General features: G+C 35.0%; 2 protein-coding genes across 3 annotated transcripts; both read left to right on the plus strand.

The window, feature by feature from the left end:
* Window positions 1–1,113: 1,113 nt before the first annotated feature.
* Window positions 1,114–4,544, plus strand: LOC6638458. 2 transcript variants are annotated; one of them, XR_006953819.1, is made up of 3 exons: window positions 1,114–1,244; window positions 3,602–3,803; window positions 3,880–4,544. XR_006953819.1 is itself a non-coding variant. In XM_047009488.1 (2 exons), the coding sequence occupies exons 1-2, from the start codon at window positions 3,614–3,616 to the stop codon at window positions 4,191–4,193; spliced, it is 504 nt and encodes a 167-aa protein (XP_046865444.1). In that variant the 5' UTR covers window positions 2,523–3,613; the 3' UTR covers window positions 4,194–4,544. The 2 variants fall into 2 exon arrangements, 1 of the variants encoding a protein (XP_046865444.1); XM_047009488.1 differs by lacking the exon at window positions 1,114–1,244 and having other exon boundaries at window positions 2,523–3,803.
* A 1,010-nt stretch (window positions 4,545–5,554) lies between these two features.
* LOC6638493 (rho GTPase-activating protein gacU) lies at window positions 5,555–11,557 on the plus strand. Its single transcript, XM_002061354.4, has 3 exons — window positions 5,555–6,123; window positions 10,155–10,296; window positions 10,590–11,557. Exons 1-3 carry the CDS (start codon window positions 6,083–6,085, stop codon window positions 11,229–11,231), a joined length of 825 nt encoding a protein of 274 aa, XP_002061390.1. The 5' UTR covers window positions 5,555–6,082; the 3' UTR covers window positions 11,232–11,557.
* The last annotated feature ends 1,885 nt before the right edge of the window (window positions 11,558–13,442 follow it).

Here is a 13,442-nt window from a genome sequence, read left to right on the forward strand (position 1 = left end):
GTGTGTGTGTGTGTGTTGCCTTGATTAATTGAAATGTGCTTTTGATGTAATTTAGTTGCACTACTATGTTGCGGAATGTTTGGCCGTTCACTCCTAGTAAAATGGACTTGTGTTTTATTTTTTGCTTTGCTTAATTTTCGCACTCTAAATTTTTATATTTTTTTTCTGGCATAACGGTGTGACCAGACTAGAGTTGTATTTAGTATTTTCCATAAAAAATATCGATTATATATTTTATCCGACTCCCCCTATTCGTAAAAATACTCGTAGTCCGAGTGCCCGTATTATTTATCTGATTCCCATTATTTTCATCTCCCAGTATTTATACCCTTGCCTAAAGGGTATATTAGTTTTGGTCAGAAGTGTGCATCTTCGACCATATAAAGTATATATATTTTTGATTAGCACGACGATACGAGTTCAAATAGCAATGTCCGTCCGTCTGGATCAACTCCTCCTAGACCGCAAGAGTACAGAGTGTGCAAGTAGGCTTGTATACTGCACAGTTTGTTTGTTTGTCGGTTTCAGCCGGATCGGACTGCTATATCACATAGCTCCCATACAAACGGAAAAGTCACGAACAGTGACTTTTCTCAATAACTTCGTTATATTTTGAGTTATTGTCGTGAAATTTAATATTGGTAAGTTTATTACACTTATAAACGACTGTGCGAAATTTGTTCAAGATTAGGTGACCATATCTTATGGGAGCTATATATATGAACGATCGTTGGAAAACCGTGATTTTTGTCAATAACTTCGTTAATTTTAACTCAAGTGTCATAAAAATGTATATTTCTGAGTTTAATATAACTATTAATGGCTGTGCCGAATTTGATCAAGAATCAGAAAACTTTCAAGGGTATACAAACTTAGACGCAGTCGACATTAGCCGCGGCTCTCTGGTTGAAAATGGCCAGCGCTGTTTCATTTTGAGAGCTTTTTAAGTTACTTTTTTTCTTGCTACAAATTTTGATTTCATTCGTTCGTCGAATTTCTTATTGCCAAGTGTCTGAGCTCCTCAAGAAATAAATTGATTAAAATGAATTTACTCAGAGCAAATGAATTCATCCATTCATTAGATAATAAATTTTATTCACTAAAAAGAGAATTTATAGATTTAAATGAAAAAGAAAAATCGAAATATTTCAAACATTGTAGTGAATTCAGTAAAACGTTACTTATGCATTTAAAAGAGGATAATCCCATATTTAAAGAGATAACTGACAAATACGTTTTGCAAGGTAAGTTCTCTTTAGCAATCTCTATATCTCGATATAATTTGAAATGAAGGCGCACAAGGTGTTCCGCACCTCTCGCTATAATGCATTTTCTCTTATTTCAGTTGTTATTTCTAAGAATTATATGAATAATTGCTTATCTCTTAGATAAAAAGCGCATGCATACCCATAGGAAAGCTATAGACATACATAGCGTATACGTGATAAGCTAAATCAAGTAGCGTATACGACAGTTTGGTTAATTAGCACATATGTATGTATGTACATATATCTTGACAGGTACTTTGATTGAGATCGTTTTTGTTTATATCAAAGATTCTGAGTCATAGGAAAAGTGGGTGCACATAAGTGCCACCAGCATCAAAAGATTAACAAAGTTTGAAGTAAATAGGTCAAAAATTACTCTCTTGCTTTGCCCCATGAATGTCTGAGTCATTCATCTAAACATTCCTTCTATAAACAAAATACTTTTATTCTCTGTTGCATTCATTTCACATTTGTTCATGTCTTTATTTTGATTATACATATATGGATGGGGCTGCCAATCTCACTTGGTCATAAAGAAAATAAAAGCACTTGCAATATAAGATAAGTAGGCAAATTTTTAATAGCTCACATTAATCATAAAAGTATTTAATCGCATATTATATATGTATTATTCTTACTTTAAATTAGATGGTTAACCCATCCTTATAAGTTTGTGCCAATTTGATCTAAAACAAACACATGACGTTTCTGAATTTATATCTAAAATATTTTCATCCAACATTTGGATGATTATCTTACTAGAAATCACCTTAATTGGTCTATTCAAAGCCCTCATGTTGGGTTGACACCTAAAAATTTGCATACTCTATTATTATTGAAATGCTGTCGTCATCTATGATTAAATGACTCTAAACCAAAACTTCATATATATACATATATATTCCTCTAATAAATAAGCAACAAATCAAGAAAGATCAGGTATATGGTATAATTTTATTTCCAAAAAGTATGTCTAATTAAAAAAGATTTTGCATTTGATTAGAAGTTTTAAAAAGTGCTATTCCTATTCCTATTCATATAACGGTAATAATTTTAAAAATATTTATATCCGTTTTACAGATTTTAAGATCAATTTCAAGTAAAATTACATTTGTTTCATTTGAAGGATCAATTTAAAGTAAATTATTCTACACAAATTATTTTCATTTGTGAATCATTTTCTATAAATTCCTTCACAAGTTCAATTAATCTAAAACGATTTATCAAGTCACGTCAAATTTGTTTTATTCATCGCGTTTAATTTTAACGGTTTCGATGATACGTATAATAAATTTAATTATCTACGGACGTTTTTTTTTATTTTGGCCGCTAATCTATTAGTTTATTCGTGTTTAACTTAACGATTTCGCGAACTCTTTTTTATCTCGTTGATTTCAGGAAGCTCGGGCGATGATTTAAAGGTCGGTAAACCAGATGAATATGATATCGTATTTTATGTAATTCTACCGCATTTGGAAGATATAAAAGTATTACGCGATTCGTCTATGCCGGGCAACGTACACCTTGATATAACGGACATTTTAAAGCATCGTGGGGTATCAGATAAATCGGATAATATATTTCAATGGCTCGAATCTCTCGTAAATGATAAAAACCTAATTGTCGTGCAAAAATTACAAGATTGGATAAAAAGTATCGTGGCTCGCGTAATAAATCAAATGCAAAATCGTTTCGTAATGGATGGTCAAGTTTGTCAACTCGAATATAAAAATTGCGGTCCGGCACACACTATTTATTTGACCGGTGCCTATAAATATTCGGTCGATTATGTTCCAGCCATCTATCTAAAGGCTGAGAAGAACATTATAAACGTCAATGAATCGCATTTATTCGAAAACCAAACACACTTTGAAGCCATCCCAAAGCCAATGAAACCGTTTCGCGCAGATAGCACTTCGTTTCGGTGTTCCTACTATGATGCAGAACGATCGATTATTAAAAATAATGAAATATTTAAGACGGCCATAAAGTTTGTAAAGAGATTTCGCGACGTCAAAAGTAATATGAGTAATTTTAAAAGCTATTATATCAAAATACTATTATTACGGTTAGTCACCAATAATCCGGACCTACACGCACAACCGCTCACAGTCGTTTTGTTTCGCGTAAGTATTCGTTCGTATTCGGGTTTCGTGTCGGATTCCGTCGTGTTTCGTCGTCGCGCGGTGTTGCCTCGTTCGGTTTCTCGATCCTGATCTTGTTGTTGTGTGTTGTATTGTATGTCGTAACATGTTCTCAATGTTTGTACTTCGTCTGTATCCTTATGCTTTTGAGAAGTTAACTAATATTTTTATTTTTCCAAAATTACATAGCTGTTTGAGGAGATGGAGAATTGCCTTAGATCAGGAAACCTGCCATTCTTTTGGCATCCAGAGCTAAATATGCTCAGCATCTTGACTAGAGAACAAATACAGGAAATGTTCATTGTTGCAAGGAATCACACAAAATGTCTTTACGATATAATTAACAACAATGGAGTTTATAGAAGACTTGAACAATTGCGGTTCTTTTTCAGTAAGTTGTAAAAATTTAAGATCCAAAAGAAACTTGGTTTTTTAACTTTTGCTTGTGTTTTTTTGTTTGTTTATAGCCCTAAAGGAAAAACGGGTTCAGCCCTGCGATCGAATCATTAAGATGAAAAAGAAGATATCATACAGAAGTAATATTCCTCATTTGCGAATGGCTCTTGAAGACGCCTATTTCAGCAGTGGCGCATCCTCATGGAATGAAATGAGGGAAATTAACGATATTTTCCCTCTAAACTTGCTACAATTTCAACCGATTTATCCGTTTTCGCCTATCCAGCATAACTTTGAGAGCCTGAGTCCATATGAAACATTTCGTATGCGTCAACCGATTCACCTATTTACGCCTATCCAGCATAACTTATTGAATATTTTTTAATTCGTATTCAAATAATTGGATTTAATGCTTCCCATGGAAGCTTCCTAAATGTGATATAATTGTCCTGTTTAAAGAACAAAAATTGTTATATATATGTACTTATTTTTTATTTATTTTTTAATATCTCTATAATACTATGTTCTGTCGAAAAAAACATGTATTCTTAAGTTTCAAATTGAATTGTATTCAGATTTAATCTCTTATAAAACAATCTAATTTATTATGTAGTTATAGTCACTCAATGTTTATAAAAATAAGATTACACACATTGTATTGTTTTTTATAAGTAAAATGTTTATAACTTTCGGAAAATAATTTATATAGAATCGAAATATACAAAAGATAATTGTACTTCAGCAGTTTTTGGTTTTTTATTGGCATTTCATAGCATTCCTCTGTTTCAAAAAATTTGCTTCAAACAAAAATTGCAACAGCCTGCGCTATGTTTAAAAGAAAAGAGTCCTAAAAACTGATCGATATCCGATATTTTTTATGTCCCACTAGTTTTTTTTATCCGATTCCCACTATTTTTGATGTGACATGGAAAAAAGCCAATGTGTTTTTTGATGGAAAAAAAATCGATATATCGAAATTTTGTATACCCTTACAAAGGATGGTATAAAATAAGAAACAAAGAAACAGGGATTTGTAAGCAAACAAAAACAACAAAAACTCAATTGAGATCAAACATAAATTATTATTGAAATTCAATTAATAAAAATATAACGTAAATAAAAATTCAAACTTAAAATGTAATAATAAAATTCAACAATTACGATTGCCTTCATGCCAGTATTGAGGAGATCTTTTAGTTACTAATTTAAAACCCAGGAACGTTAATTTATTAACATTGCTGGAATGCATAAGTACCCGTTTAATAATAATTCTATCGTCCGGAAGATGCAGTTCTCTATTGAGAATTGTAAGATCGTTATCCAGCAATTTGGTTGCTTCATTTATGTGCGGTGAGGTGGTTTTGTGAATTTGTAGTATTTCCACTTACGTTTTCCGATTACAATCTGGTCCATTTTTTCTATTTTCAGTCATTTAAACTAAACGAATTCAATTTTAAAAAAATTGCTGTTGTATCTCATTCGTATGACGTTGGCATCAATTGCTCGATGTTTCACTTCTTTGTTGCATGTTCGACTTAAATGGCTCGAGTTCGACGTGGTTGCAAGGGTTCGAAAGGGTATTCGTTGGAAGGTTCGTTATTCGTGGGTGGCTGCCAAAGCAAAATGTGACCATTTTTCCGATATATCGATATTACCAAAAAACATCGATATTATCCGAAAGTTCAGATGCGATATTTTTGCTAATAGGGGCTGTCGTGTTTGTTTTTTTTTTGTTTATTTTTGGAGCTCGAGAAACGAGGAACGTAGAGGCACGCTAAAGCATTTTATTTAAACGATCGAATGATTTGAGCTGCGCGTGCACACACTATTTAGAATTTTCTGATATAAATTAATTGAAACATTATAGACAGTCGTTCAGTCAGTCAGTCGGTTGAGTCTTATCTATATCTAACCATTCCGATGAACGGGTAGCGGTTATTATTTCGGCATAAAACGGCAGCGATTCAGTTAAATCAGCGCAAATCAAGCAAACGTGTCGTCGGGGCAACGGCTATTTAGTACAAGCGACTAAAACTTAGTAACTACCTGTAACAGCAGCCAGCCGCAGATTTCGTAATCCAAGCAAAATAATAAAAAAAACACACACACACACAAATCAAAGAATACGGGCCTAGCATAAAAAGAAAAACGCCTCAGGCTGAGTGAAAGTGCACCTTGTTGGTTTTATACAGTGAAACAATAAAACAAAAAAAAAAGAAAATTACAAAATTATTTTTGATATCAAATCAAACACACAAAAACAAAAAAAACACAATGAGCGGATACACAGACCTCACTAAACTGGAAACTAGTCGGTAAGTTTGCCCCCCTGACCTCTTAAAAGCAGTTATAATTAAATTAAATCAAAAAAAAAAAAATCTGCTAAATTGAAGAAGTTTAAAAAACCTCGTTCTCCTCCCCCTTTTTTTTACTCCCGCTCTCTCTCTCTCTCTCATTCCGCTCTCTCAGCTGTGTGCCGCACCCCTCTCTTTCTCGCTCTAACTTACATACACTCAAACTGTTGTTTTCTCTTTCGTTTGCACCGGACCGAAAAACCAAAACCAAAAAAAATTTATCGTACGATGTCCAATTCAAACACGAAAACCAAAAAGAAGAAGAAGTAAGAAAAAAAAAAAAACGCTGCGCTAATATGACACAATCATCTACAAATACAACTTTAGACAAACATATATCTTTATAGTATATATGTATGTACATACATTTTGTATGTATTGCATTTTATCTACAGTCACACGCCGCGTTTCCTTTTTGCCCGTTTATTGATAAACTACTATTACTCACCTCACGGTAAATTCAACTACTCATTAGCGTCATGCGAAAAAGACAAAACAAAAAAAAAACAATCTAATGACTATCATTATTATGAGGCTTAGGAATTTACAAACGAAAAATGTTCCTGTGATTCACACTCGCTGCCAAAGTCCCCCAACAGCCCCGCCCCACATAAAAATACATTACAAGAGGCTTTATTGTCACACTTTGTGTGTGTGTACATATGTGTGTGTGTGCATTTGCCTTGAAAAAACCTTAAGGCAAAAAAAAAATTAAATTTGAAACCTCAGCTGATGTGTGGTTTTAGTTTTTGTCATAGAATATTAAATATCTTGTATGCTTTTTTTGTGTGGGTGACGATGGTCACAATCAATATAGAGGGTATCGATGATAATATATGTATGTATGTATATATAGGCCTCTCCACCTGGTATGTGTGTGTGTTTGTGAACCGCACTGTTAGAGGTCAGTGGAAAACAAAATGAAAATATTGGTCAATGAGTTTTTTAAGAGATTTCGAATTGCCCAACAACATTTGCAAATACGAGAAACACAACATAAACACACACACACACACATACATACACACACACACACACACACACGTACACACAGCAAACACATAGAGCCGCCGACGCCGCGCGTATGTACAGTTCATTCATACTCTCAGAGCGTCTCTTTGCCAGCTCTCTCTCTCACTCTCACAACATTCACTTACTGTCTTTAACATGCCACAAAAGCCACCCTCTTTTTCGCCCACCACTCTTATTCTCTCACTCTCTCCATATGGATGAAAAATATCGTCCGATTTCTGTGTTGTATGCGGTGCGATTCCCTCCCAAACCGCACCCTGCCCCCAGCCCGCCCCCAATGTGGCGCATGTCGCGTGCCTGGCTTAGCCCAATTCTCACCATAGACGCCAAGTGCAGGCAGGTGTTCGAAAGAGAGCGAGAGAGACCCCCACTGAAACTTGATTTCATCAAGCAGCTCTCCAATTGGCAGTTTGAGATGGCGTGTTCTTTCCTCGGGCCAAAACAATGAATTTTTATTGATGATGATGATGCCGGCACTTTTTTAAATGAAATTGACTTTAATTCTCTTTCCTACTAGTGTTGTTGTATTTTTAACAAAAGGTCAATACCGTCAGCCTCCTTCTCAATTTCTTTCTCCACCGTTGCCCCCTCCCTGTTCACCTCTTTATTTTTCGCTTGAAATTTCTTTCTAATCTGGCGCGTGGCCAAAAAAACATACGACATAAACGTCTCTGATTAGCCGATGCTGACGAAGAAATAACGCCTGATTTATACCATGTAAACAGTTCTTGATTTTGTTTTGTTTTTTCCAAGTCGGTCCATTGATCTGGTGATACAGTGGGCCCCTAAAATTGGGCAGAGAAAGGGACCTTAGTTTAAGGAAAACGATTTTATTTATTAACTTTTAGAATATATTCCCAAAAGTTCATTGTCCGTTGAGACCTTCACTTCTCTAAGTCGGGGCCTTTGGGGGTCTATCGCTAACCATCATCAATTCCCACATTGATAAGCCAGGCTTGTGATAAGGGTCATTGATTCAGGGCTGGATTTATTAGAGGGGAAGCCAAAGGGCTTGGATACTTGCTATATGGGACGATCCGTCTTTTCTAGAGACACTTCCCAGTAGGGAAAATGTATTTCAAAGATCTTTCTTTTTATTGTCTGACTTTTATTTTAATTTTCTATACATTTAATTCCTCATTTTATTCTTTTTCCTATTCCTTTAAGTAAATATGATCGTCAAAATAAGAAATTACGCAAATTTCCTCTTACAAGAACAATAGTTCCCCAGTAAAATAAACGCATGTCACTCTCTTTATCTACAAAATCCACTGATTCCCATTCCCATTCCTAAGCTATGACTTGGACTTGAGTAATATATATACAACGCATAAAACGCTTCTCTTCAATCTAAATTTAGATGAAAACGAAATATAAAAAATCATTCTGAAATTGGTGCTAAATAAGTTAAATTGCGTCAAATCCATGATGGAAAAATACCCCTTGCACCTTCCACCCGAAAAATTCCATAGACTCCACGCCTCTGTGTTTGCGGGGAATGTCTCCTTGTTCAATACAATAATAATAATAATAATAATTAAGTATGAGGCGAGGGAATTTTCTATGGCGCAAAAATTATTGCCGATAAGATAATTATGTATAGTTTTCGCACTGTGATTTTTTCTATATACATACGTATGTACATATGGTATGATTATGGTCCCGCAATAGTCAATTAACTGAATTAACTAGTTAGTCATAAGCACTTAAGATGATGGGAAGTTCTTTTAATACACAAACACATTCAATTGGCAATTGGTGAGACTTGATTCTCTCTCTCTCTCTCTCTCTGTCTCTCTTGATAGTAGTTGCCTTCACGTTGCTTGGCCGTGGCATGCCAGCGGAAAAAAAAAACACCTTGACACATGTTCACCCGCCCGCCCACCTCGCCCCCCATTTCATCATTCATTCTGGGCACTTGTGCTTTTAGTCGGTCAATCTGAGTCGTCATTAACAGCAGCAGCTGATCACGCTGTCTTTGCATGGCGGCCCGACCCGGTCGGTCTATGTATGTTACACTAGAACCAACATATCAATTGATCCACCCCCGCCCAATACAAGAAAAGTATGGTTGGCGCGTGATTGTCGTTCGTAAGAGGCTAATCTCTCCAAGTTCTAGCTAGCTCTCTTTCTTTCCCTCTGTCTAGACTATGTCTGGTGGTGATAAGAGTCGACTGCTGGAATTTGGAATTTTTTCTGTGTGTGAATGAATGCAACTAGCCAATAGCTAGTCGTCCACTGGCCACTACGACGTAGACACAACGACGACGACGTCGTCGACGACTCCGACGACATAATCGTCGTTTAGCTGTGTACTTAACGCCCCAGTGGGGGGTTAATGAGAGGCCCCCCCTAAAACAAGCTTTTGAAATGTTATGCCATCTCTCATCTCACACGGTTTAAGTGTGTGTGTGTGTGTGTGTGTTGACCTAATGCCATCCACATTTAATGAGTTGCACTAAGCAGTGCAATTAAAAATAAAACATTGTATAAGTTGAAGCCCTTTTTTTTCCCTCCATTTCTCTCAATGGGGTCTTTACACGTGGCTTGTTTCTTTGACCAAAAATAGAAATCTTTTGTCTGGCTGCGACAACGAACACGAGCCATCATCATCAGCTAGCTGAATGGTTAACAGGTTTTCGGGTTTTCTATTTCAAATACAAATTGAATTTGCGCGAGGTGGCTAATTTGCATAGAAATCAATTCATATTTATCATCATGCCACGTTGTGGTGCCCATACCCATACCGATTCCCAAGTGGTCGCACCCATTGACGGAAGTTTTTTTTTTTTTTTTGTATATACATAGAAAAGAACTAGCCAGACTTAACGACGCTACAGCATTTTGATTATGTATCCAATCACTGTGACTATTGTCTTTGATTTTTATTTGGAAACTGGTTCTTGAATACTTTTTTTTTAAATTCTGTTCTATTCTTTCTTTCTTTGTTTCTTATATAGGAACTGCCTGCGTCGCATTGCCCGTCACGATGAGCAGCAATTCTCCAAAGATAGCATCGTGAATGTTATGGAGAAGTTTGTGAAAACTGTCAATATAATGGATGATACCATTTTAGTGCCATGCAGGCTCATGGATCGACAGGTAAATAAACAAAACTTTAAGAAACTTTTATATGCGGTTCAAGAATTGTTAAATGAGAAGAACTCTGCCCCTTAAAATATGCATTAGGCAATCAATTATAATAACTTTTCTCATGTTTTGCAACTTTAACAAATAGGCACAGTCTAAAGGACATTTCAAGTGCATACTTTGTATGTCTATGGCATATATCTTAAGGGGCACAGTTAATCGCCACTGTAAACTTTAGTCTTACAAACCAATTTGATGGGCAAATTGTTAATTTTTATTGCTTTTTTCTTTTAACTTTTTGACAGATCGGTGATAGCAATGACATTATACCTGCCACTGGCAAGGACACAACCGCCAATCAATTGACTGGCAAACGTGGAGCTCAACACTCGAAAAATGTACAAGATTTTCTCAGCGCCTCTGAATTGTTCAATCTCTATAATATGTTAAACGCATTGAAAAAGGATCTATTATGGACCAATCAAGAGGAAGAAACGCACAACGAACAACAACAACAACAACAAAAACAGCAGCAACAAGAACAACAACCCGCCACAAATGCCAGCTCAAGTTCCAGCTCCAGCTCCAGCTGTGAGACCAAGACTGAGTCCACACCAAAAAGCCATGTTAAGGGCCATGTGCGACGGACCTCAACCGCCTCGATGATGTCTACCACATCGGTAAGCAATATGAGCGATTCGGATTCAGATATCTCACAGGAGAATGACTCTGGCCTGGAATCGGATGGCAATAAGAGCGATAATGCCCAAAGTAGCGATGGCAGTGATATCGATGCCTCATGCCAGAAGCAATCAGCCGATAAGGCCACCGAATTGGCATCACGTTGTCGGAGACATTTGAATGGTCTGTACCAGTGCCTGGAACAAATGACAGAGGCGGCCAACTATCTGACCGCCAGATACCAAAGTGATATTGGACCCGTCTAGTGTGTGTGGGGGGAGTGAAGCTGATGTAAATCAAGATGGAGTCCAACTAACTCTTAAATCTAACTGTATGCGTGGTGTATGAACCAAAAAAAAAAAACCAGAAAAACAAAAATCAATAAGGAAGAATGGCAAATAAGTAAATAAAAAAAAAACTGTATGAGGGTTTTTTTTTCCCACTCTCTGTATGTAAAATAGTTAAATCTATAAGTCCGGGGGGTGCTAAGTATGTGACCTATATGTATATGTATATTGTAATATGTATAACTAATTGTATATGATGATGATGATGATGAGATAGATAATAATAACGTTTAACTGATAGCAAGCATCAACAATATGTATTCGAGAAACTAATTCGTATGACTAGTTTATATCTGGTTGATGGGAATCAAACAAACAAAAAAACAAAAAATCAATAATAAAAACGAAAAACAAAAAAAAAATCCAAACAAAAAAAAAAGCAAACAACAAATTGATAAAGCGAATAAAACATAAAAACAAAACTCCGACTTTAACATTCATAGTTATAGGTTATAAATTTTGTTTTGGGTTAAGTGTGTGAATCGGGGCCTGGCCCCTCATTATTATCATCATTATCATTATCTCATTACATCATCATAATCACATTCGCAAAATTGTCAACTATCATTTTTATCATCTTAGGCCTAGCCCCACCCCCCTAGCCCCCCTAAAAACCCCAAGAAAAAGTATACTCAAGTCATCAGTTGTAATCCTCTGTTTCTAGTTATTCTGATTCAAAAACCTTTTCTTTTTTTTAAGTTTATACAAAAAAAAAAACAAACTAATGTTCAACAAGTACAAGAAATATAATTTCTAAACTATAAGTATAAATGTAAAAAACATCAACAACAAAAAGAGAGTTAGAACAAAAAAAAAAGAGAGTATAAAGATTACATTGCACTTGATATAATTATATTATATTCCACAATTGTTATGCTAATTGTTTAAGCCGTATAATATTTGTGCCGTTATGTTTTTTTTCCATACGCAAAAAAAACAACAAAAAACTGAAGAAAAAACAGCAAAATAAAAAATTGTGTAAATTTACTAAAAAAAAAAAAACACAAAACATAAAAGAAACCAGAAATGAGAATTATTTATACATATATGTACAATAAAAAATTATTAAATAAATTTTACTTAGATAAAATACAACAAAAAACAAAACAAAGCAAGCAAAAAAAAAAAAAAAATCCCCTTTCAATGACTTGAAATAGTGCGATGAGCGATTCTCAGTTCACACATTTCCGATATCCGCTTTAATTCTAATATATAGAATTCACAATTTTAGCAGAAAACAACCAAAAATTTTTTTACAAGGTGTGACCTATTAGTGAGAGAGATGAAATCATGGATTATCTTTGAGAAACTTTCGTAATTGTTAGTTGTTACAAGGGTTTTACATAATTTTTAGTTTAAACAATTAAACAATTGTTAATAGCGTCACTTATAAGGGAATACCAATGGGGCAATAGATAATGACCCTAGCCCAAACGGTTTACGTCGAATGGAATTTTAGCTATTTGGCTTACAATGTCTTTATGCCAGACAATATTCGAAAGCAATGAAAAATTTTATGAGTTCTCATTCCATTCTTCTATTTTTGTTTGGGCTCTTCATTGTTATAGCTCACCCTGTATTGTATATATGTAATTTTTGGTCTCTTACTTCATATCAAATATCGCTGGCGTGGCTAGGTGCAAAGGCCAATTAGGTTAACCAATTTGTTAACAGGTGGCAATGGCCGTCAATAATAAATAAAGCAACAACAGCAAACAAAAAATATATATATAAATAAATACTCAAACCAGCGGCTCATTTAGATTGTAGTAGATATCGGCTAAAAGCAAAGAGAAATGGTTCTTTACTTATTATTGGTATTTGGACCTAAATTTATAAGCCATAAAAGTCACATTTCAGTTTACAATATTGCTTGTCCACAGAGCCATAGAATTGCTATTCTATAGGGGATAGTTTAATTTGAAATTGGGAAATTTTCACGATACCAATCTGATTAGATGATCTATCTACTTCACATAATATACATATATCACACCTTTCCATTGATTGTCGTCAGAAAACTTTCCTTTCAGTGTATTTTTCCCAATTTAATTTCAGTTTTATCTGTTGGGTTTGTGCAAAAAGCAAAACTTTCCTCTTTCGACTTCTGTCTGAACTACTAAATATCTT

The sequence above is a fragment of the Drosophila willistoni genome (genome assembly GCF_018902025.1).
Source record: "Drosophila willistoni isolate 14030-0811.24 chromosome 2L unlocalized genomic scaffold, UCI_dwil_1.1 Seg139, whole genome shotgun sequence".
In the NCBI taxonomy this organism is placed as follows: Eukaryota; Metazoa; Arthropoda; class Insecta; order Diptera; family Drosophilidae; genus Drosophila; species Drosophila willistoni.

Excerpts from the sequence above, each read along its gene's own strand:
- LOC6638493 (XM_002061354.4), top strand. The coding sequence starts at position 6,083 with ATGAGCGGATACACAGACCTCACTAAACTGGAAACTAGTCG. Across the intron at positions 6,124-10,154 it reads ACTAAACTGGAAACTAGTCG|GAACTGCCTGCGTCGCATTG; the intron begins GTAAGTTTGCCC and ends TTTCTTATATAG. Across the intron at positions 10,297-10,589 it reads GCAGGCTCATGGATCGACAG|ATCGGTGATAGCAATGACAT; the intron begins GTAAATAAACAA and ends ACTTTTTGACAG.
- LOC6638458 (XM_047009488.1), top strand. The coding sequence starts at position 3,614 with ATGGAGAATTGCCTTAGATCAGGAAACCTGCCATTCTTTTGGCATCCA. Across the intron at positions 3,804-3,879 it reads ACAATTGCGGTTCTTTTTCA|CCCTAAAGGAAAAACGGGTT; the intron begins GTAAGTTGTAAA and ends GTTTGTTTATAG.